This window comes from Balaenoptera acutorostrata, chromosome 4 (assembly GCF_949987535.1).
Source record: "Balaenoptera acutorostrata chromosome 4, mBalAcu1.1, whole genome shotgun sequence".
Taxonomy (NCBI): Eukaryota; Metazoa; Chordata; class Mammalia; order Artiodactyla; family Balaenopteridae; genus Balaenoptera; species Balaenoptera acutorostrata.
Window position 1 is genome coordinate 89,183,455 of NC_080067.1, and position 16,472 is coordinate 89,199,926.

General features: G+C 37.9%; 1 protein-coding gene across 4 annotated transcripts in view; it reads left to right on the forward strand.

Annotated features, from left to right (window-relative positions):
- The window catches only part of LSAMP (limbic system associated membrane protein), a 657,783-nt gene that overhangs the window by 578,937 nt on the left and 62,374 nt on the right, over nucleotides 1-16,472 (forward strand). For 2 of the 4 annotated variants that reach the window (XM_057545177.1, XM_057545178.1), the window contains exon 4: nucleotides 12,526-12,576. The exons of the other annotated variants lie outside the window; for them this stretch is intronic. In XM_057545177.1, the coding sequence (XP_057401160.1) occupies nucleotides 12,526-12,576 (51 nt within the window). The remainder of the gene's footprint in view (nucleotides 1-12,525; nucleotides 12,577-16,472) is intronic. 4 annotated transcript variants of the gene reach the window in all.

The window sequence follows — 16,472 nt, forward strand, 5'->3', positions numbered from 1 at the left end:
CAACCTTCATGATCATGAAAATGGGCTGGTTTTATTCACCTCTGTGTCTTTAGCACTTAGCACAGTGTCTAGCATGTGGCAGGTATCCAATAATATATTTAGTTGAAGGTATAAATAAATGTACAAGTCAATGAACAAGTCGGGGTCAGAGATATAAAGATAAATAGGTGTAGAGACCTACCTTTAGGAAATTCATAGTCTGGTGAGGGAGACAGAAATGTATACAAGTGAAGTCAGTACAACCTGATCTAGGCCACCATAATTGCATGAACAAAATTACTGGAGAGTATAGGGAGACCAAAAAGAATTTAGGCTGAGAATAGGGGTAGTTTCAAGCAAGGATTAGGAGGAGGAGACGGAAGGGAAGATGCTGAGAAAGACTTCATAAAGGAGCTGTCATGTGGACTGGTTCTTGAAGGCTGATTTAGAAAAAACCCAGACAGAGAGGAGAGGAATGTCTTTCTGGAGGAAGAGGGACAGCACGTTTTGTTTGCATTAATCTGTACAATGAAAACTAAAAACTCTGACTCCATATGTCAAACAAAACAAACGGATGTTTTACAGTAGTCAGAGGCAGTATTCAAAGCTTGATTAGATTTAAATATACAATAAAAATTCTGAAAAGTCTCCAAGAGGAAAGAATAAACCTATAAGATGGCAGAAGATCAGAGTGTAAAATATTTCTAAGCACATGCACGCTCTGATAATCTGCAGAGGGGAAAAAGGAGCAAGCTGGAGGCTCTCCAATAGCCTAAGACAAGAATATTATGAAATTTAACTGTGTGCATTTACTTATAAAGATATAGTACTTGGTAATTTGCATGTATTACCTTTTTTGAACTTCATATCCATCTTACAAGGTCATCAAGAAAGGTATTATAACCTCTATTTTACAGATGAGGAAAGTGAACTTTGGAGACTTTTAATGACTTGCTCAAAGTTAATGGCAAAGCTATAAACTCAGGATCCCTAAATTCAGTTCCAAGATTCTGTCATACTTACTTATTTTGTAAAACAGAATGAAACAAAACCAGTAAAATGAGGTAGAATGACCAGAAAAATCAATGTAAATGTTAAAGTAAATTTTCTGAATCTCTTGCTATATCAAAAAGTTTTAAAATCTAATCTAACTATATTTGATCTACTCACCAAATGTCTCATATCTTAGAATACATATCTCTCTTTTTTCTTTATTTTCTGGATTTCTTCTCTCTCAAGCTATAGATCTTTTTTTTTTTGTCTAGTCTCTTTTCCCTATTTCTGAAATAGAATTGCTGCTCTAGTTTAAAAAGCATGAACTTCAGTGTTAGAGCTGAATTCAAATACTGATTCTGTAACTTATTTTCTTTATAATCTTGAAAAACTAATTCTGAAAAACTAATCTCTCTCTGTGCCTTACCATATCTCTAAATATATGTATATGTTATATATTATATATATGTTATATATGATATGTATAGATCATATATCTATATATACTATATATGTTATATATGGATGTTATACTTCCTGAATTAACAAGTTAGTATGTGTGGAATTGCTTAGCACATACCTGGTTCACAGTAAGCTCTCAATAAATATTTGTTTGGTGAACCAATATTAGTTCTCTTCTCCTTCCCCACTATCAGTGTGATCTTAGGCCAGATACTTAATAACTAACTCTGAGCTTCAGTTTCCTCATCTGTAGAGATAATAGTACTTGTATTACAGAGTTTTCAAGAAGGTTAAATAATATAATTCATGTGAGAGTCCTTAGCACATAGTTTTCCCTCAATAAATGCTTGTGATCTTTCCTCTTCCTTTTTTTATTTGCATTTTGCACACCTTTTAAACTCTTCATTTTTCAATCCTCAAGAATCTCAATTCTGTTTACTTTCCCACCTTCTATTGTTGTCCTTCTCCTGGCACTCATACCTCTCCTCTTTTCCACATTTCTACTTCCTATTTTCTCCCTCACCCTCTTCTGTGGTCCCCCTTCTTTTTTTTTTTTTAATTTTTATTTATTTATTTATTTATTTATGGCTGTGTTGGGTCTTCGTTTCTGTGCGAGGGCTTTCTCCAGTTGCGGCAAGCGGGGGCCACTCTTCATCGCGGTGCGCGGGCCTCTCACTGTCACGGCCTCTGTTGTTGCAGAGCACAGGCTCCAGACGCGCAGGCTCAGCAATTGTGGCTCACGGGCCCAGTCGCTCCACGGCATGTGGGATCCTCCCAGACCAGGGCCCGAACCCGTGTCCCCTGCATTGGCAGGCAGACTCTCAACCACTGCGCCACCAGGGAAGCCCTGTGGTCCCCCTTCTTAATCCCTGATTCCTTTTCTCTTGCCTTTGCCAACTCTTCGAGAGCTAAAGTAGAGACCAGGTGATGTCTAAAGGTGGCAGATGGAGAAATCCCACCTGCCCAGAGGACTTCTCATGCTGTTCCAAGCACTGAAGAATAAATGATTTAGATGTGTTTGATTTGGGAGAATGGAGAAAACAAAATGTATTGAACAGAAGGGACCCTCTTATTCCTCTACTTCCACATTTGCATGTGTGCACACACACACACACACGCATGCATGAGCCTACTCAAAAAGTATGCATGTGATCACTTCCTCACTCATTTTTGTGAGTCCTTTTATATTTGTATTTATATTTAATTTTTCTTCACTTATTTTCAGGACTTCAGAAATAATTGAGTATGTAAATCAATAGAAATCTAAGAAGAAATAAAAAAGGACATAGAAAGGGAGATGCTGAGATATAAACAACAACTAGACATGAACATTTTAATACTTTTAGAACCAGCATCCTCTTAGCTGTATCAGCCAAACTGCACACTTGTTCTGACCAGCTTATAACTCTTCTTTCTCCCAAGGCCCTCCGCTACATAGTATAGGGATGTTTCTGAGTCCAGCTGGCGATTGCTTTATGTCCTGAGGCAAAAGGATTGACAATGTACGCCATACTTTTTCTAGCTTGTATAAAGCAAATGCTGTTCCTGCTTTGCTTATTCACATAAATGTTTATTTCTTCCTAGAATCTTGCAAAGCATCAACAGTATCCCAGGAAAGTCAGACAATAGGGCATCTTCAGGTGGGACAGAGAGAGAAAAATGTAAAGGAGTAAGAAGTTGAAGAAACAGTCTCTCTCTTTCTCTCTCTCTCTCTCTCTCACACACACACACACACACACACACACACACATTACTTTCATGTTGGTTTTCTTTGGGTAGAGTTGCTCTTTGTACACTAGAATAATTTAAACAGGGGTATCCTGTCTTTATACCTTCTTTATTTCAGCACTGCACTACTAACATTTTTTTTTCCTTTAAGTCGCTGCCTTTCCTGAGACCTTCTAGGGACTTTGGAATCTTCTATAGTAAGGATGATTTCCCAGGGCTCCACCTTTCTAAGGTTGATTGTCTTCTGATTCCCTGTAGCAATTCTTTCTCTGTCCCTGCTGAATAGGCTTAATCTTAGTCTTGAGCCTTGACTCAGGGCAAAGAGGACAATTTAAAAGGGGGGAGGGGATGAATATCTCTATGTTTCAGGGTCTAAACCATTTGGCCATTCCAGGCTGCCAGTCCGTATGAGAATGTCATGCCATTTCTGACATGGTCCATCAATTTTAAGAACTCCCAGGCAGCATAAAATGAGAAAGAGGTTTATTGTGAACTTGGGATAATACTATTCTCAGTGGGGAAAACTTTTCAACTCTTAGAATTATAATTTCTAGCTTCATAATTTGAAAGCTCTGTGACTGATTCTTGACCGTTTCTCTCCCATCTTGCTGTTGGGCGTTTGTGTGTGATTTCATATAATGGCTTTTCTCTGTTGCAAAAACCCAAATTCTGTGTACCTTATGGGCTTGCGATCACTGTCTCTCTAGCAGGCAAAAGAAATGCCTGGGGCCTTTTCAGCTTTTTTGGAAAGAAACAAGTATAATGCTGTTAGTCTGATTCTAACTTTTACTGCATTTCTCCTGGGAGCAACTCCGTGGCAAGTGCAGAACTCTCTTCCCTAGAAAGTCTCAGGATGCAAGGTAAAATATTTCAGTTCAGACCTGCAGCCAGAGCTTTGAAAGCTTTTTTCACATTGTGGCTGGTTTGCTGCGTCCGGGGCAAAGGAACCTGTAAATCGGGGTGCCTTTGTGAAGCTTTTGCAGTGAGAGTGTACATCTGTATCATCCCCACAGTGTTAAAATGCAGATTCCTGGGGCTCACCGCAGACCTACTAGACTGGAACTTCTGGACTTGGGCCTAATAGTCTTCCTTTTTAAGGCATTCTCCAGATGATTTTTTCTAGTTTGGGAACCTCTGGTTTAGAAGGATATTTAAGACGACCTAAAAAGGAAAGTGTACTCATCAATACTGATACTGCAATGATTTGAAAATAATTGCTTAGCTCCTAGATCATAGAACATTTCTGAAATATAATTTTGCTGTCATCTACTACATTCCCCATTTTTTTTTAAATGGGAAACATAACAGCCCAAAGAAAAATACAGTTCTCCAGACTTACATGTTAGAATTTGTTCCTTTATACTAGAGGTTGCCAAATATTTTCCATAAAGGACCAGGTAGTAAATATTTTAAGCTTTGCAGGCCATATGATCTTGTTGCAACTAAACCCTGCTGTTGTGGCTGATAGCAGTCATAGACAACAAGTAAATACACGGGCATGGCTGAATCCCAATAAAACTATTTATGAACACTAGAATTTGAATTTCATATGATTTTCATGGGCCACAAAATAGTGTTTTTATTTTAGTTTTTTAAAAATATTTTAAAGTGCAAAAACCACTCTTAGTTATGGGCTAGACAAAAACAGGCACCAGGTCAAATTTGGCCCATGGGCCATAGATTGCTAACCCCCTCTCTGTACCTCTATTGGTTCTAATTTAAGACAAACTTGAAAAAAAATAAACCACAATCTCAGGAAATATGTTTTTCTAAAGCATTTTTGGTTATCAATAAAATAATAGGATATATAGAGATATAGATATCTAGATATATGCCATCAATGAAAGAGTTTTGTTTAGGAAAGACATCTGTGTTAAATCTGCATTCTTACATTTTATAAGTGGTTCATCAGATATAGGGCAGGTTATGCAGAGTCTAAGAGGTAAAAACTCTTTTTTTTAATTAAAAAAAAATTTTTAACATCTTTATTGGAGTATAATTGCTTTACAATGGTGTGTTAGTTTCTGCTTTATAACAAAGTGAATGTTATACATATACATATATGTCCCCATATCTCTTCCCTCTTGTGTCTCCCTCCTTCCCACACTCCCTATCCCACCCCTCTAGGTGGTCACAAAGCACCGAGCTGATCTCCCTGTGCTATGTGGCTGCTTCCCACTAGCTATCTATTTTATGTTTGGTAGTGTATATATGTCCATGCCACTCTCTCACTTTGTCCCAGCTTACCCTTCTCCCTCCCCGTATCCTCAAGTCCGTTCTCTAGTAGGTCTGTGTCTTTATTCTCGTCTTGCCCCTAGGTTCTTCATGACCATTTTTTTTTCTTTTTAGATTCCATATATATGTGTTAGCATACGGTATTTGTTTTTCTCTTTCTGACTTACTTCACTCTGTATGACAGTCTCTAGGTCCATCCACCTCACTACAAATAACTCAATTTCATTTCTTTTTATGGCTGAGTAATATTCCATTGTATATGTGTGCCACATCTTCTTTATCCATTCATCTGTTGATGGACACTTAGGTTGCTTCCATGTCCTGGCTATTGTAAACAGAGCTGCAATGAACATTTTGGTACATGACTCTTTTTGAATTATGGTTTTCTCAGGGTATATGCCCAGCAGTAGGATTGCTGGGTCGTATGGTAGTTCTATTTTTAGTTTTTTAATGAACCTCCATACTGTTATCCATAGTGGCTGCATTAATTTACATTCCCACCAACAGTGCAAGAGGGTTCCCTTTTCTCCACACTCTCTCCAGCATTTATTGTTTGTAGAGTTTTTGATGATGGCCATTCGGACCAGTGTGAGATGATATCTCATTGTAGTTTTGATTTGCATTTCTCTAATGATTAATGATGTTGAGCATTCTTTCATGTGTTTGTTGGCAATCTGTATATCTTCTTTGGAGAAATGTCTATTTAGGTCTTCTGCCCATTTCTGGATTGGGTTGTTTGTTTTTGTTTTTTTTGTTTTTTTTTTTTTTTTTTTTAAATTATTTATTTATTTATTTTTGGCTGTGATGGGTCTTCGTTTCTGTGCGAGGGCTCTCTCTAGTTGCGGGGGCCACTCTTCATTGCGGTGCGCGGGCCTCTCACTATCGCGGCCTCTCTTGTTGCGGAGCACAGGCTCCAGATGCACAGGCTCAGTAGTTGTGGCTCACGGGCCTAGTTGCTCCGCGGCATGTGGGATCTTCCCAGACCAGGGCTCGAACCCGTGTCCCCTGCATTAGCAGGCAGACTCTCAACCACTGCGCCACCAGGGAAGCCCCTGTTTGTTTTTTTGATATTGAGCTGCATGAGCTGCTTGTAAATTTTGGAGATTAATCCTTTGTCAGTTGCTTCATTTGCAAATGTTTTCTCCCATTCTGAGGGTTGTCTTTTCGTCTTGTTTATGGTTCCCTTCGCTGTGTAAAAGCTTTTAAGTTTCATTAGGTCCCATTTGTTTATTTTTGTTTTTATTTCCATTTCTCTAGGAGGTGGGTCAAAAGGATCTTGCTGTGATTTATGTCATAGAGTGTTCTGCCTATGTTTTCCTCTAAGAGTTTGATAGTGTCTGGCCTTGCATTTAGGTCTTTAATCCATTTTGAGTTTATTTTTGTGTATGGTGTTAGGGAGTGTTCTAACTTCATTCTTTTACACGTAGCTGTCCAGTATTCCCGGCACCACTTATTGAAGAGGCTGTCTTTTCTCCACTGTATATTCTTGCCTCCTTTATCAAAGATAAGGTGACCATATGTGCGTGGGTTTATCTCTGGGCTTTCTATCCTGTTCCATTGATCTATATTTCTGTTTTTGTGCCAGTACCAAACTGTCTTGATTACTGTAGCTTTTTAGTATAGTCTGAAGTCAGGGAGCCTGATTCCTCCAGCTCCATTTTTCTTTCTCAAGATTGCTTTGGCTATTCGGGGTCTTTTGTGTTTCCAAACAAATTGTGAAATTTTTTGTTCTAGTTCTGTGAAAAATGCCATTGGTAGTTTGATAGGGATTGCATTGAATCTGTAGATTGCTTTGGGCAGTATAGTCATTTTCACAATGTTGATTCTTCCAATCCAAGGACATGGTATATCTCTCCATCTATTTGTATCATCTTTAATTTCTTTCATCAGTGTCTTATAATTTTCTGCATACAGGTCTTTTGTCACCTTAGGTAGGTTTATTCCTAGATATTTTATTCTTTTTGTTGCAGTGGTAAATGGGAGTGTTTTCTTAATTTCACTTTTAGATTTTTCACCATTAGTGTATAGGAATGCAAGAGATTTCTGTGCATTAATTTTGTATCCTGCTACTTTGCCAGATTCATTGATTAGCTCTAGTAGTTTTCTGGTAGCATCTTTAGGATTCTCTATGTATAGTATCATGTCATCTGCAAACAGTGACAGCTTTACTTCTTCTTTTCCGATTTGGATTCCTTTTTCTTCTCTGATTGCTGTGGCTAAAACTTCCAAAACTATGTTGAATAATAGTGGTGAGAGTGGGCACCCTTGTCTTGTTCCTGATCTTAGTGGACATGGTTTCAGTTTTTCACCATTGAGGACAATGTTTGCTGTGGGTTTGTCATATATGGCCTTTATTATGTTGAGGAAAGTTCCCTCTATGCCTACTTTCTGGAGGGTTTTTATCATAAATGGGTGTTGAATAAGAGGTAAAAGCTCTTAAAGATGCTTGTGACAGAAAGAAAAAGAGGCAAAAAAGAAATTAACTTTTAATGAGCATCTACTGTCTCTGGGCACTATTCATCAGATTCAAGAAAAAGGAAACTAGAACATCCCAAAGTAGTGAATATCTACAGTTAAAGCAAATTTGTTATTATTAATTAATTGTTATTTGTATAATGGTTTCCTAAATAGTTACATCCTCTTTACATTTTAGTATTGTCTTCTTATGCTTTGTTGTATCTTGCCAGCACATTGCCGTTGGTGTAATAGCTATCAAATTAAATTCTTTACTATACTTTTTATTCTGAGGAGCTGGTACTCACTACAAAGGGGAGGCACCCTTCCTGTATTTGTTGTGTCTCTCTCTCTCTCTGTAGCATGAGATATAGTCCAGCTTTATGAAGAACCTAAGGATGTCAATTGCCTGATTGTATTTGGCTTTTCACTTATGGCTTTTCACTTATTAGTCCTTTGGAAGCTCTTCAATGGTTTTGAAACTATGTGCTAAAGAACACTGACATTCCAGAAACTGAACTTAGTGGTTCTGCTGCTAAAATGGAATATTGGCATTCTTTTACTGATTCGTAGAAGGAAAATATTACTGAATGAAATATAATTTTATTGATTGAAGGTTTCCCATAAAACATTCTCAAATTTTTTGATGTCTACACCATTTTTTTCTGAATTAAGATCTAACAATCCAATGTAGGTATAGGATAAATACAAAATCACATAATTAAATATTTAGCTTCTTATATTTGGATTATATTATTAGAAAAAGAGTACTATGATTATCCAGTGCTCTGCTACCTGAAAACTTTTGAGAACTTATGTCCTGGATTGTAATTTGGAAAAGTTACTTGTGTCTTATCCAGAAAGGAAATTAAATCTATACAATTAAATTTATTGAAATTACTTTTAAACTTTCCTTCAGCTAAACTTCATTTTGAATATGTTTGCCTCAAGTTTTATATTTTCAACTTCTTAATGGAAAATATATTTTTTCCAGGTTAGGGAATAATTCCATGTTCCTGCTAACCCAAATTCTATCACTTACCTTTCTCCAGTTGTCCCTGAATATATATGTTTTACCCCCCCAACACACACACACACACACACACACACACAGACACTCTTCTTTTCTTCCAAATACCTCTCATTCTTAAGGTGCTTTAAGATATTCCAACTCTGACTCCTGGATGGAAAGAGGGATAGATTGCTCAGTGACCAGTGATTGGATTGTGGAAGGGGGACGTCAGACATCTGACAGTTTTGGAATTGTGTTTTTTTGATTAGCGAGAATCTAACCTTGCCATGCTCTAACCAAGGTATAATTAGCACATGCAGGTCATATGTAGCCAGTACCCCCTCTTCCCATGCCAATGGCTGATAGCTCATCTGTGACAGCATTTAACAGTCCTCTAGGTAGTCATTTCATTAGATAAGTGTTGAACATAGGGACAAAACTTTTTCATTATCCCTGATGTGCAGAGAGTGATTTGATAACTTGCCCTTAGACCACCTGGAACTATATCAAGACCAGGGATATTGGTTAAAAAAACTAAACTAGAATAAAATAAATGGTTTGAGCCTCCAGTCTTTTAAAGAAGACTAAAGTTTATTGCTATGTTGTCAGGAATGACCACTCCAAACTTTTGTGACTCTTAATCTTTCTGATACCCAGCCACGTTTGCAGTCATATGCTCATCTATTCACTTACTCTCAGAAGTATAGAAAGATAGGTAACCGCTTCTTAGCATGGTGATTTTATGTCATATCCAAAGGAAGTCTTTTTGTGAATAGGCTTAAGTTCAACCAACCAAAACGAATGTATCTGCCCTGACTGCCAACAGGCTGATTTTTGTAGGTATCTGTGAAAACAAAAGGTACCTTTTGAAAACAAAAGGTATCTACTCTAGGCTGTTGTAATTCTGATATTTTCTTCCTGCTCTTTTTCCTCCACATGGTCTGATTTGATGGATTTCTGCCTATGATCTCCATGTGCCCCACTCTATTGCCTTCTTGTTTGCTACATGACTTCCTCCCCATGCTTTCCTGCCTCACATCTTCCCTGTGGTCTCCTCTGCCCCTGAACACAGCAGGTCGGACAGTGTTGCCTGAGAGCCACTACTAAGTTTGCCTTCAGGTGAAACCATCTGTCCAAAGGCGGTGATTTGAGGTGCTTAACTTCTTTCACCTTGAAATAGCAAGGTCTTCTAGACCAGGAACCTAAAGTTTCATCAGTACATGTTATGTTGAGATATCGATATAATTGGGTTTAGCATTCTGGAAACCAACAGTATTTTAGAAGCGTATGCAAGGAAGGGGAGGCAGAGGAGATGTGAGAGCCTAGTGATTTTTTGAAGACATTCCAAGACCTCCTGCTTAGAATTTACCCAATTATCTTCTGAAAACTTAGACATTATTGCTCTCATCAAGATATGGATCAGCAAGTTTAAAAGACCACCTAACATGACCTCAAATGAACTCAAAGACTGTTAGTGTGTATTATACCTATTCCAAGATTGACTTATTTATAGATGTCATAAGCCATGACCTATTTATCCCTATCTGCTGCTAATTTCACACCAAGACTTAGATATTGGTGAGAATGATTTTCTGTCTCAGTGTTACCTCCAACATTTAGACGCACTAAGCCAGAGCATATTCAGTGTGGTATTGAACTGTGACTCCTTTTTCCCTAGCAGTGTCCTTTTCTTCCAGTCCAATCCTTCCAGTTCTTCAGAACCTCTTCCCACAACTACCTATCCTGATTGCCTGCAGGCTGACAAGTCCCTTAGGTGTTCATTGAGAACTAAGACATTAGCTGATAAAAGGTATAACCACGTGCATTGATATTTACATTGTAAAAGGAGTCTTAATGGGAAAATAATTAAGCTTTAATGTTTGATATCTTTGAGACAATTTATCCTGCCTGGCAGCCTGTCAAATCTCACCACACAGGCAGCCCCTGCTTTGCATCACCTTATCTGCTTACACCTCACGCTGGCCACATGTAATTTCAATGTAACTCTACAACAAGACTACGTGATTACGGGGTAGGATAGCTCAGAATCCTATGTAACATGATCCAAAGAAATTAAGTCTCTCATCTGTTTACAAATTAATTTACTCTTAGAAGATCTTCTAATCCTTGATAAGATCAGCAGCCATCCATCTGTCATTCTTCAAGTTCATGGATAGCTTATCCACTGATCAAAAGTGCTTTTATAACAAAATTCATGCATAATGGAGGTAGGAAAGGCAGTTTGCATTTTCTTGTCCAACTTTGCATGTAAATGACCTATTCTTTGTGATTTTTACAATATGAAAATCTAGCGATCATGCCAGGCAAAACACAATGAACTGCAGGAGAGAGAGAGGAAAGTAAAGGACAGCAGACAATTGGGAACTGGGACCTAGGCTTTGTTTAGTGTTCCAGGCAGGCCAGCAAGTAGTCAGCATTGGCTTTTATCAGGAACCTAGTATCTAGTACTTGTACGCAAGATGGAAATTAGTCCTAGGAATAGAGCTGAGACTTTTAAAATATGATCTAATGGTTAAAAACACTAGGGTCACACAGACATCTTGGCTCTCCCATTTACCCTCTGTGTGATGTTGGGCAAGTTTCTTAACTTTGCTAAACTTAAGTAGCTTCATTTGTAAATAAAAATTAAAAAATATGTCTGCGTAGACAGATGAACTAATGTATGTAAGGAGCCCGAGTGTCACAAAGTGTTACTAACAGTAAGAGGAATTGTTAGCTCAGTGATGGGACTTGAGTGTCAAGTTCAATGCAAAACATTGATTCTTCTCTTGATAATTCAGCTTTTCCCCTTCGATTTCCCCTGACGTTAAAAACTGGATTGATCCCAAATCCCAGGTGAAGGTTAAACCTGTCAGCTGCAGTTAATTGAAGTCCCTTGAGAGAAGAAAAGGGATGTGCCTCTGAATGTCAGACTACTAAGATCAGCTGCGTGGGTACCAAATGTAGGTGTGCCCAAGCATCACCTCAGGAGTTTTATAAACACATGGATTCCTGGGCCTCATCCCAAGCGGTTCTGACTCATTAAGTCTGTGTAAGGGCCCAGTGATCTGCCTGTATAATAAACTCCCAGGATGGTTCTTACATAGGTGGTCCATGGATGACACTTTGAGACACACTGGAATAGATGCTGGCAGGAACCTGAGATAAGCTGATCACTACGCCTGGGCACAATATTTGCACATTTTTTCTAAAGTGAAAACAAAAGGGAAAAAACATTGATTCACATAGCTATTTTTTTAATTTCAAAAATAGCAGCAAGAGTTTAAAAATTTGTCGAGGAGACATGATCTTCTGCAAATATCTGATGCATGGAGGCCATTTGTAAAGGGTATTGAGTAATGTATTTGACAGCATATTTGACTGAAGTTTATGAAATACACAGAAAATGTGTTCAAAGGGGTAATTTTTAATAGTCTTTATAGAAAAGTTTATGGTCTCCCTTCAGTGAAGCCATTTCTAGGTAATAATTACGGTCCAAGTCGCCTGCTTTCTAAATATGTGATCCTTGGATAGACTCCAGAGCCTCTTAAATAAATGGATAGTAGCGTACTGAGTAGAGAGGCTATCTCAGTCAGTTCAGGCTGCTATAACAAAGTATCAAAGACTGGGTGGTTTAAACAACAAATATTTATTTCTTATAGTTCTGGCAGCTGAGAAGTCCAAGATCAAGATGCCAGCAGATTCAGTATCTGGTGAGAACCCATTTCTTGGTTCATAGATAGCAGTCTCCTTCCTGTGTCCCCACAGAGCAGAAAGGGCGAGAGAGCTCTCTGGGGTCTCTTTTATAAGGGCACTACTCCCATTCATGAGAACACCACCCTCATGATCTAAGCATCTTCTAAAGGCCCCACATCCTAATACCATCACATTGAGGGTAGGATTTCAACCTATGAATTTTGGGAGGACACATTCAGTTCCTAACAATATGCCTTGCAATTATCAAGTGTCTTCAGCAAGCATTTGACAGTTTCGAGATTGAAATCCATTAGCAACTGAATCTTTGTATATACAGTTGTCTTGTGTGGTTGCAGTGAGATCCTTGTAAGTAAGAATGGGAAGAGAGGGAGGAAAACCTTCTAAGCAGACTGATCAGCTTCCTAGAGTGAGACGAAATGGCTTCAGCACAGGGCTGGGAAGTTGTTTGATATAAACAAATGATTGAGTACATTTATGTCCTTGGTTGAGATACAAAGTTCTGTGCTATATACTGTGGAAAAAATTACTAAGCCTAATATTTTTTATATGACAGGTATTAGTACCTGCTCTCTCCATCCATAAAAGGTCTCTATATAGATCCTATAAATTGTATACTTTTAAGGAAGTAATTTTGTGGTTCTTACCTGTTAGGCCCTGGGAGGCCTAAGCCAGTAGTGAATTTAGAAGTTCCCAGGGAGAAAAAAAGATAAGCTGAGTTTTGCTTGGGCTAAAGGAATATAAAAGAAGAAACACACCAGAACAAAAGATGGGTTCTTTCTACCTGATACCTGAGACTTCCTCACCTCTTCTGGAAGACTCGTAGTTCATATAATTATGGAAAATCAGGTTGGGATTTTTCTCAGAATATGCAGGTCCGATGGCTATGATGATAGCAGGGCACAGAGATTTCTGGGTAATGATGCTGCATCAAGGCTAGTAGGTTATTAATCAGTGATAGACAGAGAGGATTTAGAAGCCTCCAGCCTCAGAAGAATGGAGTTATTTACAACTAGATTATGGGTCAAGTTCATAGTCTAGCCCTACTTTAGCCCCATCTGGGGACTGGAGTGCAATCTGAGTGCCAGCAACAAGGACCAAAGAGCAGTCAAGCAAACTGGTACATAGGGTGGAGAACAGGAAAAGAAAAGGTATCTGACTGTGCATACAGGTGGCTTCCACCTTCAGGGTTAGCATGGAAGTCCAGACCCCTCTCAATAGTGGGCAAAGAACTTCTAACAATTGGCCAGGCTCGAGTCTCACTGCTTCGGGGCAGAGTGGGCCTGCAGGTCACAATTCTTTAATAGACACAGTGCAGGAGGTAGAGTGAAACAGACAGTACCCACGTAGATTCATTAAAACTCCTTATTGCCAAGCTAATTAGAGAATTGCTCTGATTTTATATGGTATCAACTTCCTTGCTACCATTCCTCCTGTCATTTGGTATTGGTGTCTTATTTTCCTATTAATTCTTCTTTCATTATACCAGAAATAGAAAAATCTCAGAGATTTTCTTTTTCATTATGAGAAACCTGCCCTGAGGATACAGCCACAAGGGTGGGTATGTCTTTCCCCTGTACTGAAATTATTAAATCCAATTCCATTTTTAAGAAACTTTTAATATAAAAGTAACATATGATCTATGTCAAATATTCAAGCAGTATAGCAGGGCATAAAATGAAGAGAAATTACCTGACCACACACTTCTGGCTCTCCTAATTCCATAATCCAGAAGTCAGACTGCTACTGATATTGGGTAGACATTGTGTATATGTAAGCAAATGTGTTAAAAATCATATATATGGAGATTAATCCTTTGTCAGTTGCTTCATTTGCAAATATTTTTTTCCCTTTCTGAGGGTGGCCTTTTTGTCTCGTTTATGGTTTCCTTTGCTGTGCAAAAGCTTTTAAGTTTAATTAGGTGCCATTTGTTTATTTTTGTTTTTATTCTCATTACTCTAAGAGGTGGGTCAAAAAAGATCTTGCTGTGATTTATGTCAAAGAGTGTTCTGCCTATGTTTTCCTCTATGAGTTTTATAGTGTCTGGCCTTACATCTAAGTCTTTAATCCATTTTGAGTTTATTTTTGTGTATGGTGTTAGGGAGTGTTCTAATTTCATTCTTTTACATGTAGCTGTCCAGTTTTCCCAGCACCACTTGTTGAAGAAGGTATCTTTGCTCCACTGTACCTTCTGGCCTCCTTTGTCATAGATTAGGTGACCATAGGTTCATTGGTTTATCTCTGGGCTTTCTATCCTGTTCCATTGATCTATATGTCTGTTTTTGTGCCAGTACCATACTGTGTTGATTACTGTAGCTTTGTAGTATAGTCTGAAGTCAGGGAGCCTGATTCCTCCAGCTCCATTTTTGTTTCTCAAGATTGCTTTTTCTATTCGAGGTCTTTTGTGTCTCCATACAAATAGTAAAATTTTTTGTTCTAGTTCTGTGAAAAATGCCATTGGTAATTTGATAGAGATTGCACTGAATCTGTAGATTGCTTCGGGTAGTATAGTCATTTTCACAGCATCGATTCTTCTAATCCAAGAACATTGTATATCTCTCCATCTGTGTCATCTTTGATTTCTTTCATCAGTATCCTATAGTTTTCTGCATACAGGTATTTTTGCCTCCTTAGGTAGGTTTATTCCTAGGTATTTTATTCTTTTTGTTGCAATGGTAAAAATTTACAAACAGCTCATGCAGCTCAATATCAAAAAAACAAACAACCCAATCAAAAAATGGGTGGAAGACCTAAATAGACATTTCTCCAAAGAAGACATACAGATGGCCAAGAAACACATGAAAAGATGCTCAACATCACTAATTATTAGAGAAATGCAAATCAGAACTACAATGAGATATCACCTCACACCGGTCAGAATGGCCATCATCAAAAAATTTACAAACAAACAAACAAACAAAAAATTTGCAAACAATAAATGCTGGAGAGGGTGTGGAGAAAAGGGAACCCTCATACCTTCTATGTGGGAATGTAAATTGATACAGCCACTATGGAGGACAGTATGGAGGTTCCTTACAAAACTAAAAATAGAACTACCATATGACCCAGCAATCCCACTGGGCATATACCCAGAGAAAACCATAATTCAAAAAGACACATGCACCTCAATGTTCATGGCAGCACTATTTACAATGGCCAGGACATGGAAGCAACCTCAATGTCCATCAACAGAGGAATGGATAAAGAAGATGTGGTACAGATATACAATGGAATATTACTCAGCCATAAAAAGGAACGAAATTGGCTCATTTGTAGAGACATGGATGGACCTAGAGACTGTCATGCAGAGTGAAGTAAGTCAGAAAGAAAAAACAAATATCATATTAATGCTTATATGTGGAATCTGAAAAATTTGGTATAGACAATCTTATTTACAAAGCAGAAATAGAGACACAGACTTAGAGAACAAATGTATGGATACCAAGGGAGAAGGGGGGGTGGGATGAATTGGGAGATTGGGATTGACATACATACAGTATTGATACTATGTATAAAATAGATAACTAATGAGAACCTACTGTATAGCCCAGGGAACTCTACTCAGTGTTCTGTGGTGACCTAAATGAGAAAGAAATCCAAAAAAGAGGGGATATATGTGTACGTATAGCTGATTCACTTTGCTGTACAGTATAAACTAACACAATATTGTAAAGCAACTATACTTCAATAGAAAAAGCATATATATGAATATATGCATTTATGTAAGTATATAACTTAACACAAAGCAGATATACTATACATAGTATTTTATAACAAATATATCTTTCTTATGACTAGGTAGCATTATATTATGTGAATGAAATTTTCTTAAGTGAATACGTTTATATGAAAAGCATGACACACAAGTAAGCACATAATAAATACTAGATATAAT